The 18,599-nt window shown below is 37.5% G+C and overlaps 1 protein-coding gene across 1 annotated transcript in view; it reads left to right on the forward strand.

Annotated features, from left to right (window-relative positions):
- ARHGAP15 (Rho GTPase activating protein 15) overlaps positions 1 to 18,599 on the forward strand; it is a 630,382-nt gene that overhangs the window by 549,784 nt on the left and 61,999 nt on the right. Inside the window, exon 13 of the mRNA XM_025405285.1 lies at positions 15,772 to 15,877. Coding sequence (XP_025261070.1) covers positions 15,772 to 15,877 — 106 coding nt within the window. The remainder of the gene's footprint in view (positions 1 to 15,771; positions 15,878 to 18,599) is intronic.

The following is an 18,599-nucleotide window of genomic DNA, read 5'->3' on the forward strand; positions in this document are numbered from 1 at the left end:
GAAAAGAAAAATTACTCTAACAATAACCATGTTTGGGGGCTATTTCCTTTGACATGTGTACTCCGCATTTGTTTTTTTTCCTAGCCTGCTTAATTTTAAAACGTGTGTAACATAGGAAAATTCATATGTAATACCTAATTGCTTGGTTTTCTAGTCTTTATCACTTTAACTGAGTGCCCTCCACTCAGTTTTTTCAATACCATTATTATAGATACAAAGCAGGTTTACCAAGTATTCCCACGAAGAGAGGTAAACATTCTACCACTCTCTGCAGCTTTGATTTTTTTAAGAGGGGAATAAAAAACTTGTTTAGTATCTTTCCAGAGCAATGTTCCAATGTTGTTTTCTAGCAAACTCCAGAAGGAACAGCACCAGTCATTGTTTTAAATAATCATCAAATGCCCCCAGAGCTTTCACCTGAACCATCAAGGATGGACCACAAGAATGGCATTTCCTGTCACCGGCCCGGGCGTGGTCGCTCAGGCCTGTAATCCCAGCACTTTGGGAGGCCGAGGCGGGTGGATCACGAGGTCATGAAATCGAGACCATCCTGGCTAACACGGTGAAACCCCGTCTCTACTAAAAAATACAAAAAATTAGCCGGGCATGGCGGCGGGCGCCTGTAATCCCAGCTACTCGGGAGGCTGAGGCAGGAGAATGGCGTGACCCGGGAGGCGGAGCTTCAGTGAGCCGAGATGGCGCCACTGCACTCCAGCCTGGGCGCTCCGTCTAAAAAAAAAAAAAAAAAAAAAAAAAAGAGACTCCATCTTGACTCCATCTCAAAAATAAAGAAAGGCATTTCCTGTCACCAAGAGCTAAGTGGAAGCCAGAGAGAAATAATCCAATGCAGTCTTTGGAGTTTTAGATCCAAATTAAGTAAAGAAGATGCTTAGTTTACGGTGTCTCTATTCTTGAGTTGTAAATTTTGATTCATCACTTAGTAGAATTACATAAGCCTTCAAGTAAACTTTTCAAGAAAGCTGTATTATTATAAATCTTTGCGTACTTGAGAATGTCTTTTAACATGCAAAAGACAATTTTGAGTATGCACACAATTTGAGGGCCACAATTTTTTCCCTATAAATTCAGTAGATATTGCCTTGTTTTCTTTTAGGATTTAGTTAGAAAAGTGTTAGGAAAGCCTAAATGTTTATTTTTTTTTTTTTTTTAGTCTTCTTTTTCTCTGAATATTTGTAGAATGATACTCTATCCTTGTCATTTGAAAGTTTTGCCAGAATATACCAAGATAGTATACCAACTCGATTATATTTTCTTAGAACCTCACTGTCATTTTCAATACTGAGATAGTTTATTTTAACTCACAGGAGTTTTCTTAATTTTGTGCTTGACTTGTATATTTTTCAAATGTTCTGGTTTCTTCCTCAAGTATTCTTACAAGCTGTAGATAATCTCTTCATTCTTTGGCTTCCAACATGTCTTCTTTCTCATCATTTTTTATGTCTCCATATTCTGGGAAAACTTCTCTGGTTTGTCATCCATATCACTAACCTAATTTTTCTGCAGTAACAATTTGAATTTCAGTGCAAAATTTAATTTTGTTTTGCATTTTTAGTTTTCACACAGTCCTTCCTCAAATCATCTATATAATTGTCATCCTTATCCTAGTGATCTTTTCATCTTCCCTGTCCTCGCCTATGGCTTGCTGATCCCTCTCATTCCACTCCCTGTGTCAAATTTTATGAGATACTAAGTAGCTTCTTCATTGTCTAGCGGTTATTGTAAGAGTTCTAAGCTTTTTCTGAGCATTGTGCTCTTTTCTGAAATGAGTTTTTTCGTAGGTCAAACGTTGTTGGAAATTTTGTTATGTTTACTCATCTCAAAAGGTAGAAATGGATGCAACATTCTATGCACACTGCTTTTTACCCTCTGCTTCAGCTCCAGCCTTAGCATTTTGTCTTGGAGCTATACTCAAATGGCAAATTGATCATCACAGCTCTTACATTAATTCTTATCTAGCATACTTGTTCTCGTATGGCCCTAGGATCCTGACATTGAATTTTCTTCCACCCTAATTCCTTGCCTCTGTGGCACTCTGAAAGATAAAGTGCATAAAGCGTTAGAATTCCAAGAATTTCTTCCTAAAGAATTTTGCCAGTCTCCACCCTTTCTCCCCTTTATGTTTCACATATAGGACTACACAATTCCTATGGGGATATGTGCCATTATCAGGACCTTCCTTCTGCCTTCTACCTACAATATCCTCAGTTACAGTTCATGGAAACTGCTATCTTTAAATTATCCCAGTTTGAAGAGTAGTCTTGATGTGTAGCTTAGAAGGGAAGGGGACTGGTGAGAAGGGGCAGAAGGGAAGCATTCACACTACTTCTAAACAGCATTAACTGTGTAGGAAAGAGCTGCCCAGTTTTTTGGTTGGCATAGGCCTGGAGGCTTTGATTCTAAAAATCAGACACTTGAAGAAAAATAAGGATGCTTCTATCTGCTTTCAGGAAGGCAGGCTCTCTGGTTCAGTACTTCAGTAGCTCAGGCAGCTGTACCACTGGCACTTTCCAATTAAGACCAACATGTCTTTGAGTAAATTATTCTTAAATTTTTGTCACTGTGTTATTGTCAGTTCCTGTTTAAATTATTGTAAGAATTCCATTATATTTTCTTTGCTTTGAAGGAAATTCAGTGACAAGTTTAAGAGGTGGTTAGGTGTTGCCAACCAGATGCCATTTAAAACCAAAAGTCATGATTTGCATCAGCTCTTTGCAGAGGGCATCACATTGAAAGTTTGCATTCAAATTCCTCCTTGGGGTGTGACCTCCGCCTATGGCTACTTCTTTACAGTTGCGTCTTTACCTGGAAATGGTAACGGGCCCCAGGGGGGAATATTTATTGTTAGTCCTGCCATTTACAAGGGCCTTTGAGCTTCTAAGAAGATGCTGAGAGTCACAAAATGTAAATCAGTCATTTCATTGTAATGGTAGATTTCAGAGTATTATTTGTTCCATTTGGGGAAATTTTTTTTCACTATCTAAACCACACCTTGGTTCTTCATAAAAAGAATTTTGGATTTTACATCATAGAAAAAAAGTTTCTCTTGGCTTGACTTGCTGGTAAGGAGGTGTGCGAATGGTCTCAAGTTATACATTTGCAGAGAAAATACCATCCAGATGCTCAAGTCAGCCTTTTTTTGGCAGGCAGCTAAAAACCATACCAAAACTGAGTCTCAAGTCTTTAACAAAAGAATTCCAAAAGCTCTTACCTTCGGAACGGACATTAATTAAAAGAAACAGTCATATCCCCCGTGATCAGAGTTTAACTGCTATTAATCAGAGTTCATCACACAATTAACACTTTGAACTGATTAGCAAATGAAATTATAGCAAGAAGTGTTGAGGTTAGGACAGCGGATGGACGTACTCTCTTGTCCAACTCACAGTCCCTCATCTTTTAAAAGAAGGAAAAAAAAGTGAAGCACTTCGGTCATAACGAATTGTGCAGATTTTGTTTTCAGGGAGGTGTTTGCCATTACATATTGCACATAATGTATGGCACTGTTAGGAGGAAAAAATTGGAGTCAAAGTGGCTGGAAAGTTAGGTCTGCTCTGTAGCACTGTGAGATTGTTGACATCTGCCGAGGTTGGAGCGCTCAGTAAGCAGGAAATGGGGTGTCACTCTGAGTGGTAGTTTACCATTATCCTGGCATCCTAATGAAGTGTCTGCAGTGCACAGAGCTTCTGGATGGCATCTTAACGCACGGCTAAGCAAAAGCACTTCTCTCCCTGTCACTGTCATCCATCTGCCTGCACCCTACTGTAGCCAATGGGATGGAACCATGCTACAATGTGCTATAAGCCATTTAGAGTTGCACATTGCATAATCAGTCCCATCAAATATGTAAAAAATGGCTATTATTGGTTATTCTCCTCAAACTGGCACCTGGAGTTTGATACATGAAGGTTCAACTTTTTCAAGTACTATTTTGGCTATTAATTCCACTCCCCCACACGCACACTATCTAAATGGGAATGAGTTGCATCCTCATTGTCTTAAGCCTTATTAATGGATTGAAAGAGTTGTATGAATATTCATTAATAATTTCACTGTACATCACACTTGGTGAATTCATCAATTTACAATATAATGGAATGGTCATTTTCTTTGTGATAACCATTTTAAAGAAAAGGACAACTCCCATTGCAGATTGGCTGTTTTCATCTTAGTTGGCAGTGAGAGTTTGAGGTCTTTCAATAGGTTTTTTTAAAGACACAGTGCACTTCACCAAGTATATTTGAATTTTAAGCTATTATTGCCAATGTCAGATGATGGAATTTGGTGTTTTAACATTACCTCCGATTAAATTAAAATGCAGTGGAAAAGAGGATATCTATTGTTAGGTGACAGAAGTAGAGCAGGCTGTGTGTGTAATCCTCCTGAAACTTCTGGATAGGTTTGCAAGCAAGGCTGCAAAGCAGCTAGACTCTCGTGGTAAAAACTGAAGTAGTAAGATGGTCACAAGGTTGAGGAGGAGCTTTCTGTAATAGGCAGGGGCAACAGGAATCTGCTAAATTGGGGCGGGGGGCAGGGAGGGTAGGGTTAGATAAACAAAAGGGCATAACATAATTCAGTTGCATCAGGAATTTTTTCACAGACATTAAAACTATGGTAAACATAACAGCGGGGAAGCTTGCACTGCTGCACAGTGGGAAGCTTAAAGCGTCTGCCGGCGCTGTGCCTGGCTCAACTACAGCTAGAAGTCTCCGACTTTCATTAGCACTCAACAATTCACCCAGTTCCCCAGAAAAGGAGAAAAAAATAAGGCAGCAAAGCCCCTCACTAATTATTGTAAATGCTCCCAGGTTACAGTATTTGGGGGACAACAATGGCAAGAGGGTGTTAAACTAGAACCAAAGAGTCATTCTGAAATGAAAAAGACTGAAGGAGTTGTTTGTTGCTTGTTGTTTTTGTTTGTTTTAAACCAGTGTAACCCTTCTTTTGATGGGTAAAGCAGTACATTGGAATATTAGGCCACCATTTTACAATGAAATTTTAGAAGACTGCACCAAATTGTGTTCAACTCCTTTTGAGCAACAGAAGTACAGGTTAATTTCACAAATGACCTCCTCCCCTTGGCCTCCAAATTTATGTGAGTACATTTCACAAGTCTCTGCAACAGAAACTGTTTCCTTTGGAGAACTTTGTAATAATACAAACAATTATATAGAACCAAATGTTGCAAGGTAGGCAGACTAACACACATCACTGCAAAATACTGTGCCTCAGGTTTAAAGTTGGTATTTTTCCCCCTTCAAGAGTGGAGTCATTTGAGAAAAATATTGGACTTCTTCAAAGGAAGAGGGGTCTACTGTTGATGCCTGTAAGCATTTCAAATGATAGGGTTTTTTTTAATGGAATGATAGGTGTTTATTCTTGCTAAATCCAGACTCGGGAATCTGGTTTCTTCATTCAGATCCCCCCAGCTGCTGTCAGCAATGCAGCACACCAGCGTTCCTTCATGTGCGAATATTTCTCCAGAACTCATTTGCAAGAGAGTCGAAGCAATATTAAACACCACATCCAAACCTCTTTTAAACACACAAAGCAATGGGAAAACACATCAGAACTAGACCATTGAGAAAATCCTCCTTTCAAATTTACTGTTTGCTTCACGTGCTAGTATAAAATATCCCACAAAGTCCCGTTTGTGATCCATTTGAAACAATCTTGATTTGCTTAAATTGTCACATTCTTCTTGCACATTTCTTTCTAAATGCAAAAATGGCAAAGAATTCGACTCCCTCTTCATTATAAAAGTACAGAATTTCTGGCTTGTTTATTCCTAATGGAACACTTGAGAAAGAAGAAAATATATAAATATCTTTTTCAGAAGATTAGTTGTCTCAATCTTTTTAAAAGAGAGGATTTGTTCATTTTTTCTCCATGGTAAACAACTTGGGCTTTGCACTGTAATTTTCCATTGTCAAATTAATGCATTTCATTTTACTGACTTGAACCCATGGTTTTAAAACATCAGACCTTTTAATATCTTTATTTCTTCCATACTCTGTATTAATGTATGTCATTAGGACATTGATAGTTAGGGATAGAATCCAAACATCTTATAAAATAAATTTGTTGGAGGAACCTTCTACTCCATTATAACTAAAACTGAGTCTAAAAGAACTCACTAACAAAATAAAACTGGTTTACTTCTTGTAAGAACATATTTCCAAGCTAAGGATTTCAGGCAAGAAATGGGCTGTTTTGAGTATTTCAAATCAAGCATAAGAAATTTTGCCTGATCTACTAGACAAATATTTACTAGAATAGTAAATATTCTATTGACAAGGTCAAGAACAGAGACAGTCTGGACACCATGTCAGAAGAGAGAATAATAATTTTTTTTTTTTAAGTAGACAGTTTTTCAACTTCAATTTTAAAGTACTATGCAAGCTTTATACAGAATAAGCAGGAAAGTTTCTTAACTATAATGAAAGTATGTTCATATTTACATCTAGCTATATGTGGTACTTCAAAAATTAAAGGTGTGAATTTAAAAATGGCTAATATTTTCAAGAAACTATAAAAAGAAAGGGGTCGGGGAGAATACAAGCTGTGGCAAAAAATCTAGGCTCAGCAGCTTTCTGGGGGAAATGGTGAAATGTGACTATGTGATTTATAATGAGAAAAGGTATCTACAACATACAATTTTCTACCTAGCTGCAAATAATAATTCATAGTGATGTCCCTTCCAGATAAAAGACCTTTGCTATGTAGGACCCATGTGGTAAAATGATCATGATAAATGTCAGACCAGTGCAGGTAACGGCTTTACAAACCATTAAGATTAGCTGGCTCTTTTTTCCGATGATAACAGTAACCATGCTGTGACTCTATGTGGTAATAATATCTCAGTCCTGATAAATGCCAGAGCCAGGCAGAGGTGTTTATCATTCCCAGTTCAGAAATGCTGACTAAAGTTGCCACATGTTGCCTGTTTTTCTTCTTTTACAATAGTCTCACAATTTAAAAAAAAAAAAAAAAAAAAAAAAAAACTGAATCATAAAATTATTTTATAACTCATTTTTAAAGGATTTTGATGTTTGTTTAATTAATAACTCTATCTGTTCTCAGGGTCACTGTGTGACCATGTCAAATGAACTGGCCGGACAGTTTACTATACTAACCATTATCTCCTCTTCAGAGGTCTTTTGTTCAAAATGAATGGTTATGGATAAAGTTTAATATGCTTTCTTTAAAAACAATATTTTTAACCCAAAGACAGGAAAAGTGTTTCTTAGTTCACATTTTTCCTAGTTGTGATATAGATCCTAGTTGTTTTCAAGTGAGTTTTTTTAATCCCTTATAAATTTGTCTACCAATGGAAAGACACACATTAAAAACCTCAGACCTTGAAAAGTATTTGTAGGATTTCCACCCTTGTGAAAATGTACAAAGATAATGCTTAATATAAATAGATACTTGAGTATTTGAAATGAATTACTGGCTTATGATGAAAAAGATTTCAAATGACTCACAATAGTAAAGACTTTTTTAATTAAAAAAAAAAAAAAGGTTGTAAAACCAGATACAAATGAATAAATATAGTTTCAAGAAAATCTTCACAGGAAAACTGAATTAGAGAAATTCAGAGAAATAAGCCAGTGAGCTTTATTTTCTCAGCACAGACTAAGGATGAATTAGTGTCATTGTAAGTTACAGAAATGTACTTGGCCACCATGACACCTCCAAAATTACTTTGAAGAGCAAGAAATTCTAGGAAGGACAATAGGATCATGCTTTTCCTGTGAAGATTGCTGCTGGAGTGTCAGCCACTGCCTTACTCTCCAATTCAGACAAATAGAGGCATCACTACAAAACTGAGGAGTGCAAGTTTGGTTTAAGAACCTGTTTGTTCAGATTGGTGAGTCTGAGGAAATGTTATCATCCTAAAATTGATTGTACCAAAGCAATTCCCTTTATTAAAAGTTACTTAAGCAGGATACGGTGGCTCACGCCTGTTATCCCAACACTTTGGAAGGCTGAGATGGTGGCTCGCTTGAGCCCAGGGGTTCAAGTTCAGAGTGGGCAACACGATGAAGCCACGTCTCTACAAAAAAACACAAAAATTAGCCAGGCATGGCGGTGAGTGCCTGCAGTCCCAGCTAATTGGGAGGCTGAGGTGGGAGGGTTGCTTGAACCTGGGAGGCTGCAGCTGCAGTGAGCTGAGACCATGGCACTGCACTCCAGCCTGGGTGACAGGGACAGACCCTGTCTAAAAAAAAAAGGTTAAAGACTAAGACTTGAATACATTTTCCAAACTTGCCCCAGTGTGAGATCACAATGCATCATAAGTCACTAGAATAACATAGATAGATACAGTCACATGAGAAAGAAAATATATTATTACTTTCCTGAATGTATTTAATTTCTTGATGCATTCATAAGCATAATAATTTTGAAGACTTCCAGAAATTGATTAAATAGAATTTTATACTTGATGCATTCCTGAATTATTTTGGAATGAATAACATCTCAGAAGCTTTTTGAGTTTGACAATTATCTTAGATGATCCCTTCAGTCAGAAGACATAAACTTTACTGACACGTATATTATGACATGTCTTATATTTAAACATCTATTATGACATCTTTTGTATTTTACCTGCCCCTCCGGATTGTAAAATGAAAAGACAGCAACCAACTTTGTATCTGCCACAAGTTGCACACAGGCCTGAATAAATATGGTTTTCTTCAGTCATATATATATATCTCTCTCTCTCAAGAAATTATACTTTTATTTTTAATAATTTATGGCTAGAGAACAGGGATAGAGGTAGAAGGAAACCGAGATTATCCTTTACAAGATCATTCTTAACACCCCTCCTAACAGCATGCTCTACACGGTCTAGTTCCTTGTGGACCAGGACCAGAAATGGTTCTGGAAACAGTGCTAAAGGGGCCAGTGAGCTGAAGCTTCCCTCATTTAACAAAACCATAGACTTATGCCAATAAAGTGGCCAGAGTATTTTTTGATACTGACAGTTATTGACTATAAAGAGTTGTTCCCATTCTTTAAATTCTGCCTAAAAGGGCTTGTTTATTCAAAAAACAGCCAAAACATGAATACCTCCTGGAAGGAGAAACTGTGGATACAAGGAAATCTGGTGTAGAAAAGAGGTGATCAGTTCCAACTGTCAGGTGATCCTCCCTAGAGAAATAAATGTCTAATGTGAGTCAGATAGATTCAGTTCCTGCTTGGTCTTTCCTGCAAGTAATGTACCTCTCTTCTCAGGTTGAACTGTTTTGACAGAGTTTATCAACATCAAAGGCCAAATTTACAACGTATTTGACATTGAGACTATGCCTTCCTTTTAATTAAATATAAATATGGCTTTTCTGGGCTTTGGGGGGGAAGGGCACAGAACCTTGAAAAATTGCAAATTGCCAACTACAGGCTACGCTCAAGGTGGTGGTTATTCCTTGCTTATGATGCAATGACACTTCGGTTTATGATATACTGTAACTACTTAGGAATTTTAACCAGACTCTCTGGTAATTGACAGAATTCTATATATTTACAAAGCTACAATATACTGTTCCTACTTTCAGGAAAGCATACTAAATAGTAAAAGTATGACTTCATTTGATTTCAGAAACAACCTTGAACCAGGAGCAGTATGTATCAGGGATGATAGAGAAGACAATGAAAAAGAAAAATGTTTTAAGGGAAGAGGACTTACAGGGGGCTTACTTAAATAATCACTTACTATATGTACATTTATGTGCATTGAAATATGATTCTACAAAAACCCAATAAGATGTGTAATTTTTCTGTATTTTCAAGTAAAGAACTAGAAGCATCAATAGTTCAAGCAACTTGCCCAAAATCATACAGCATAGCAAAAATTCTAACCCATTTTTTTTCCAGATTCCTGATAAGCGGTATGTCACTGGATATACCAATTTTCTTATTTATAATGTGAGTCTGAAGCATATGTATATTTGTATCTATTTGTGAGATTTGAATTTGCCCCCAGAGCATCTCCTCCTAAAGCAACTGTGAGTTATTCAAAGACATTTATCAAGCAATTGTTGTCACCCCCGGGATTGACTCTCAAATGGGCAACTCAAGTTTTGGCATTAAAAAGTGTATTCTCAGAGGTTTGTATCCAGTTGTAAGGCATGCTGAAACAAATAAAATGATCTCTGGAGATATTCCTTCTTTCTCTAAGCAAGCACCGTCTCTAACTAAATTCAGAAATGGCCACAGTACAAAAAGTATAAATTGAATAGAAACTAGAGAACTGCTATTCTTCCAAATATAGCTCTGACATATAGGGACTACCATGTTTTTTATACAGGGTGCATTAGACATTTCAGAATAACTTTCAGAAGCAGAACAGCTGTGGTACTACTGACCTCTTTAAAACAAAGGAATACAGTTGTCCTTTAAGAATTGTAGACAAACGAGATGAATAGTACTCCCTATATACATTGATTACTGGGATAATCTGGTCTTTTCTTCTTCTTAGTGAACCTATATAACAAAGCAGAATTTACTTTTAAATATGATTTAACATGAAGCTATAAGAACAATAAAGGCATGGATGATAAGGACAGAAAAGTGTCATCAGATCCAAGGTTCTTCACTGTACAGAACTTTTTCCATCATCATATACAGCTTTATCTTATCTCTTTTCTAAAAGACATTGGGTCGTAAATGTGCTTTAGTAACAACATTTCATGCAGATGAATGCAAGTGTAACTATCATAAACCATATTTTGAAAAATGTGCCCTCAAAACTATAAAACCACATTCTTATAACATTAAAGGCTATTTCACATCATGTAGGTGTTACTTCTCTGAATAGCATGGAATCGTTTTGAAGCTTGTTTACAACAATGAGTTTGATGTAGTTTGAGAAGATGAGAAGATGGGGGCAGGTTGGTGAGGAATGGGTATTAGTAAGAAACAGTTTAGAATCACTTTTGGATGGCAGAAATGAAGCACTACAAAAAGTTGTGTGTGCAATTGTGGGTTCACAGCTTAGAGATTGAAGAGACTATTTGGATATGGGTGGAGAACTAAAATGGAATAGAGGCAAAAATAAGTCATAATAGAATGAGGGCAGGAGTAAATGCAAATGAAAGAGGGGAAAAAATTATGGAGTTCATTACTTCCGGAAAGATTTTGTGTAAGTCTCTTCATATATAGTTTGCCTAAGAGATTCTCTAATTCTCCAAGTAAAAAAAGTTCCTTCCTCCTCCCACCAGTCATAATGTAAAAACTTAGCGATATCTCAGAGTCTTCTCAGAACCTTCAGTGCTTCATAATGAGAAAAACATATGCTGAAGGAGAAATATTAATAGAAAATGCTGTCTTTCAGATGCTCACTGAATCAATTGAAGACAGTTGACACATCTTTAGTAAACTGTGTATGAATCTTAGCTCATTAACCACTCCTGTATTATGTATGCTGATTCCAATTCCTAATATGACACATCAATAAACCAGATCTGAAAAGGTGTCATTTCGATTTTAATGTATCCAATTGTATTTTTAGATGTTCCTCCACTTGAAGTGTTTGTGTTATTTCCTGATTTTACAAGCTATGGAAGAGCGGGTGTCGTATTGATTTGAATGAAAAAAACACTGCCTTACTATAACCTTTTCAGAAGATTTTGTTCTGATTATGTCATAAGAAAAATAAATTGTTCCTCCTTAATATTTCAGCTCTCTCTAAGCCATGGTACACTTCCCCCTTTAGCACTTAAGTATAACTTGGCCACAAATATGCATGAACCAATATCCAATTGTCTGATTCCCAGTGGAATCAAGTGGAAAAAGAGAGAAAAAAAATTTCTATAAAAATATTCTTCATGTAGAATGTTTCTTATAGGCAAACTTGGAAACCAACATGTACTTTTCATAATGATACTTATACATAACTGACCTGCTCACCAATCAAACCATCAATTTCTCAGTCTATCACAAAGTATTTAGGTTGTTGTGTAATGTTGGGCCACCATAGCAATTGTACTTTCACCAACTGGCATCAACTCAGTTCAAGAATTAGCAACTACATTTTGAATGTCCCTGCAACCAAATAGTATGCTAACTGCTGGAATTAAAAGGTGAACGAGACCCAGTGGCATGGGCCTCAAAAGAGGTGAGAGGGGTGCAGGGGAGGGTGAACATTTATAGAGTACTTTGTTTTACTTGTAATTGTGCTTGGTACATTACATACTATCTTGTTTATTCAACAAAACTACCCTTTTAGATCTTATTCAAAGAGAGTAAGAAATTTCTCCAAGACCACACGGCTAATAAAAAGCCATTACAGAATTCAAACCAAGGAACATGTATTACAATTCATGGCCACAACTTTCATTAGTTCACTCACTAATTCCTTTTTCATTCATTTAACCCACCACATGCTAGTATAAAAACTGCCTAGCTTTAAAGGAAAATTCCCTATTTAATAGGGGAATTTGACAAGGATTCAAGCAATAGAAATACCATGTGAAGTGTTGTTTAAGTAGAATATTCTAAATGCAACAGAACACAGGAGAGGGAGAGTTGACTCTAAGAAAGCTCATAATTATTTTACCTGTTGGCTTAACAGACTTGATTATGTCTTAATTCCTGCCCAAACACCATGGAAGTGTCCTTGCAAATCAGCTCTTTCTAATGAAGCAATGGCCAATCCTTTCTAACTCCACCCTGACTGGATCATGTTCCCTATGAGTAAAGTTTGCTGGCTGGAACCAACAAGACTACTCCCCACTTCATGCCTGTCAAGCTTAATTCGTAGCTGCTACTTCTGTAGCCCTCAGTGTCAACGGGTCCTTTTTTTTTTTGGAGAGAGTGGCATTAACCTGATTATTACTATAGTCAGAGATTTAAGTGAAATTAGAAAGGTCTCTTCTCTTCCTCTCTCCTCTCCTCTTATCCCCTTCCCAGTATCATACTGATTGCTTGCACCTACTAGTTCACCAGATCCTCAGGTAAACTGCACTACTGGAATCATGCCAACCTGAACAGAATGTATCCACCTCTTGAATGAATATATGTGTGTGTGTGTGTGTGTGTGTGTATACACACACAATTATGATTGTGTGGTATTAGCTTCAAATGGTTAGATAGAAAGCATTCAAGCATCCCTAATAGCTATGACCTGGGAATACTATGCCAATTTCACTCTCATCTTTATTAACTTATACTTTTTTCCTGGTTTATGATATTTCACAGGCTCCAGTTGGTCTTGTGAAGCATCACATTTTCTTACCATCATTAAGCTCCAAGAGGGCTTTTTACTATTTGGCAGAAAAGATGAGGTCCGGTATAGGCTATGATGTTGCAACTTTCTTTTTTCTCTTTCTCGCTCCCCTTTGTTTCTTTCATTTGCAGTTGTCCAAGCCATATTATGTTGGAACTCTTCTAAGAATAACTGCAATTTTGAAAGCTTTGACTGTGGGAGGCATTATTTATAGGCCTTTGTGGTTTTAGGAGGAAAAGGAAAAGCTTCCAAGCAGAGTTCTACTAGGAAGACTGCCCCCATCCCACTTTAGCCAAATACCATCTTCTGCAGGATATTTTCCTATAATTTCTTAGAAAAAAATTCTTCTGTGACAACATATTAAAGAATCTGCCAGTTGCTAAACTGTTTCTGATCCTACTGTCATAAGGTTTATATACCTATTGAATTGGAATTTTGTAAGTACATCTTATTATTAAGAACTGTATTTGGCCTTAGTATCAGAGATCCATCCCCAAAGACTTCAGTACACAAGGGCTTATTTTCTTATGTCAAAGAAACCCAGTGGGCCAGGCATGGTGGCTTATGCCTGTAATCCCAGCACTTAGGGTGGCCAAGGCAGAATGATTGCCTGGGCCCTGGAGTTCAAGACCTGCTTGGGTACCATAAGGAGACCCTTTCTCTACAAAAAAAAGTAAAATGAGCTGGGCGTGGTGGCATGCACCCGTGGTCCTAGCTACTCAGGAGGATAAGGCAGGAGGAGAGCTTGAACTCAGGAATTGAGACTGCAGTGAGCCGTGTTCACACCACTGCACTCCAGCCTGCGCAGTAGAACAAGATCCTGTCTCAAAAACTACAAAAGAAACCCAGAGGCAGACAGTGCAGGACTGGTATGACTGCTCCACAGATTCAAGAAAGCTCTTTCCACCTGTGTATTTCACTTCACAGAGCTTCAGTTCTCCAGATTAGCTCATAGTACAGCCTCTCCGTCTACATTCAAAGAAGCAGAAAGGAGGAAAGGTGCAAAGGCTAAAAGCTAAATCAGCTCATACATGCTCTCCCAGAAGGCCTGACCAACATTGTGACTTCAGTCTCATTGGCCAGACTTGGTCCCATGGCCACTCCAGCTCCAAGGCAGCTGGGTCTATTACCATCCTCTCAGCAGTGGGATTGTCTTGCTAAGAAGAGAATGGTTATTGGGTGGATGTTTGTCTTACATATTAGTCTTTTTTGTATCTTATTTTCCAGCTGTGGCCTGTTTAGAATCATCAGGAGCCCTGTGCTGGAAGTTAAAGTATAGAAAGGAAAGTGCATGAGGTGTTTAAGTTCAATACGTAATTGTACCTCTAGATGGAAAGGCCCTGGTTAAAACTATGGAAAGATGAATTCCCTAGTGTACTAAGTAAATCAATTTTTACTTTTCCATCTATAAATAAAACAAAATGGGAGAAATCAATCTATGTGCTATGCAGTTTTGAACAACTTCCCATTTTACAAAATGTGTATGACCAGGCAATATGCTATTTCAATATTTTTTTTCTGTTTTACACTCTCTTATTTTAAATCAAAAACAAAATGTGTATGGGAAAAAGGATAACGTGGAAATAATTTTTAAAACAATTTTGCCCTTCTACAGAATCAAGCAACAATAGAATATCTGTAATCAAATCACACTATATGTCCTTGTTTAGTTTCCCATTGCTGCTTAACACTCAAACTTAAAACACAAACTTATTCTCTTACAGTACTGGAGGGTGCAAGTCTGAAATCAGTTTCAGACTGAAACTGAAGAGGTTGGTAGGCCTGCGGTACCCTTAGAGGCTCTGTCTCCTTGCCTTTCCCAGCTTTTGGAGACTGTCGCAATTCCTCGGACAGCAGCCCCTCGTTGCATACCCTTTCTTTTCTGCTCCCATTGTCACATGAGAAGTCATATCACCTTTTCTCTCTGACTCTCATTCTCCTGTTTCTCCTAATAAGGATCTTTGTGATTCCACTGGGCCCATTCAGATAATCCCGAAAAATCTCCCCGTCTGAAAATCTCCAACTGATCATATCTGCAAAGTCCCTTTTGCCATGTGAGGTAACAGAGTCACACATTCCAGGGATTCAGACAGGGACATCTTTGGAAGGCCCTTATTCACCCTACCACACCTTATAAAACAGGACATTTAAGAAAACCAAATGTTAAGATCAGGAAGATAATGTCAAAGTCACATCGTTTTTGCTTTCACGTTAAGATTATCTCACAGTACAGCCAGTCCATCTACATTCAAAGAAGCAGAAAGGAGAAAAGGTCCAAAGGCTAAAAGCTAATCAGTTCATACACGGCCTCCCAGAAGGCCTGCCACTGTCAAATTCAGAGTCAAAATAAAAAGAAACTCCTTAATAACCAGGTTGAGTCCACCTATTCCCTTTGGCTACTGACTAGGACTCTTAGTTGCTAGTCTGAGTCCAAACTTTTCTCAAGAAAATTTTCTCATGTACCTGTACCTATGAAGTCTTGTTTTTTCCCTAACCTTCCTTTTTAAATTTTGTTTTTTCAGAAAAGCAAGACAACAACACAAGAATTGAAGCTGTAAAGTGTCTTGTACAAAAACTCCCTCCGCCAAATCGTGACACCATGAAAGTCCTCTTTGGACATCTAACTAAGTAAGTTGTCAGGATTTCTGGATGTGTCATTTTATGGTCATTTCCTAAATGGGCAATAACGAATTTCAGATCTCTAAGGCAAGAGTTTCCAAATGCGTACATCTTGTATTTTCCCTTGTAGCTGACCTAGGTCTTTCTGCAGAAGCTGGAGAATGTGCTAGGGATAGGAAGGAGAATCTACAAAAGGAACTTCTGAAATAACTTATTTTTCAAGGCCTTTTCAACAAGTATATGTTTGCTGATTGCTTGTCAGAACCATCGCCTAGACCCTGGGTTGGGTCATCTTGACTTTGTTATCTAACATAACAGAAAGAACATGAAATGATTCAGACATGGATTCAAAACTCAGCCCCACCATGTACCACGTGCTATGGCCACAAATAAGTTATTTAAACTCTCTGCATCCAATTTCCTCATCTGTAAAATGTTGACTCAGATTGATAAGGTGCTATCCATGTAAATAGCTGAGAGAGGAGTCTTCCAGGAAGAAAAAAGGCAAATGTAAAGCCCTAGGAGCCCCTAAGAGCTTAAAGTATTTGAAAAGCAGAAATTAAACCCAAACTGCTAGGGCCTAATGTGGAGGCAAGATGGGTTCAGGAGCTGAAGTCCCAAACATCACACTAACATCAGGTCACATAGGTTCTTGTGGTCCACAGTGAGAGATCTGGATTCCATTCTAAATTTGAGGAAGAACCACTGCAGAATGCTACAGTTGAGGGAGTGTAATACATTGATCTGGCTGCTAAGAAGAGAATGCATTGTGCAGGTGAAGAGAGGAAGACCTAATGGCAGACAACCGCAGTAGTCCAGGCAGTAGATATTGGTGGCTTGAGTGGAGTCCTCAGAGAGAAATGGGTAGATATGTTGTGAAGATGGATCAGGCTGGACTTGCTGCTGATTGGGATACCATGGGGAAAGGAAAGGAGAAATCAAGTGTGCAACTTTGGGTTTCAACTTGAGCAAGCGAAGAAATGATAGTGTCGCAGAGATGGGTAAAACTGCGGGGAGGAACAAGTTGGGTAGGAAAAGCAGGTTTGAGAGTTCTATTTTGGACATGTTAAGTCTGAAATGACTGTTACTCATTTGCCTTCTGTTAACACCTTCTTCAGATAAGGCAGAGTGCAACAGAAGTGATGAGGTTTTAGCTTTCGTGATATATACATAGTAATATTGAAGCCTGATAGAGGTTCAAATAGATTGAGCAGTTTTGCCTGTGAGATTAAATCTCCTTAAACTCCTCGATCACTCCATAATTTGGGATGAGTCATTCCTACAGATTGTTCAACTAATCCATTACATGATTTTTAATTGTGAATGTAATACATGCAATTGCACCCCCCAAAATTAAGCAACAGTGATGCATTTACATTTAAAAAATGAAATCTGCCTACCAGACACTCTTAGCCTGCTGAACAGAAGTAACTAATATTTTCGTATGTATCCTTCCTGACCTGTTCCTGAACACATGCAAACATGTGTGTGTATAGTTGCTTCTAATGTTAAAGTGCATTATTGCAATTATACAACTATTTTGCAACTCCTATACAGACTTCTATTTCATTGAACAGACTTATCTTATTCTAATGATGTCATAGTATTTCATGGTATACACAGTCCATAACTTGCTAAACCAGTTCATTGCGTTAGGGAACATGTTTTAATCTGACTCATCATATCATTTTCTGTCTTATTTTACTCTCAAAGGGGAACTTTATCTTAAAGTTCAGAAAAGCTCTTACTATTACAGCGTTCCTTCTTGTCACTCCCACATACTGGCTATAGTGAGAAATCCAATGTGGTTTAGTGAAAGGATCTTGGACTTTAAAGAAATACAAAGAGAGACCTAGAGTCAAATCCTTTTTCTATACTTTACTCCCATTATGATCTCAGGCAAGTAAAATCGGATTAAATACTATCAACCATATCTTGTGGTTATGAGAATTAAATGAGATAATGCATATAAAATGCCTGGCACAAGGTAAGCATTCCTCAAATGTTAATTCTTTTCCCTTAGGATCCAGACACACCATGAAAGTGGTTTCAAGTTACAAGTAAATACTGGAGTGCTTATCTCAGTAACTTTAACTGGACAAAGTCATAAAACAAATGGAAAAGTATACCCTTTAATGCTATGCAATACCTAGTCTTAGAGTTCTTGAGAAATATCCATTACTCTGTCCCAATTATTCCGTTTTCTTTCAACTGAAGGAATAGCTATAAAATAAAGATACTAAGAGTCAGCTAAATCCTCCTTCAAATAAAATAAATAAAACACACAGAAGAGAATCTCTCTAGTTAAAAACCTTCAAAGGATGACGATCGTCTATGTCCAGGCCACATAATCCCAGTTTTAACCATTAATGCCTGGTCCTGTTTTTCACATCCAAGTTAATTTCCTAATCTTGTTAGAACTTTCATTTAGTTCAACAGAGATGGAAATAGATTTTTAAATTAAGATTTAAGATCAGATTATTATACCACTTCACAGTATTCACATTTTAAGATTGATTATTATACACGGGAAGAAGTGTTACTTGCTAGCCACCAACCTTTCTTGGGTGGTATGACTATATTTCACCCTGTACCAATTTATAAACTGGGTTTAATTATGCATGAGTGTGTGCACATAATTGTATCTTGTTAAGCATTTTTTTGCTAAGTTTTTGATAAACAGCCAATCGTGGCATGTCATCAAAGCCTGAGAAGACTAAATAAGAAGATT

This window comes from Theropithecus gelada, chromosome 12 (genome assembly GCF_003255815.1).
Source record: "Theropithecus gelada isolate Dixy chromosome 12, Tgel_1.0, whole genome shotgun sequence".
In the NCBI taxonomy this organism is placed as follows: Eukaryota; Metazoa; Chordata; class Mammalia; order Primates; family Cercopithecidae; genus Theropithecus; species Theropithecus gelada.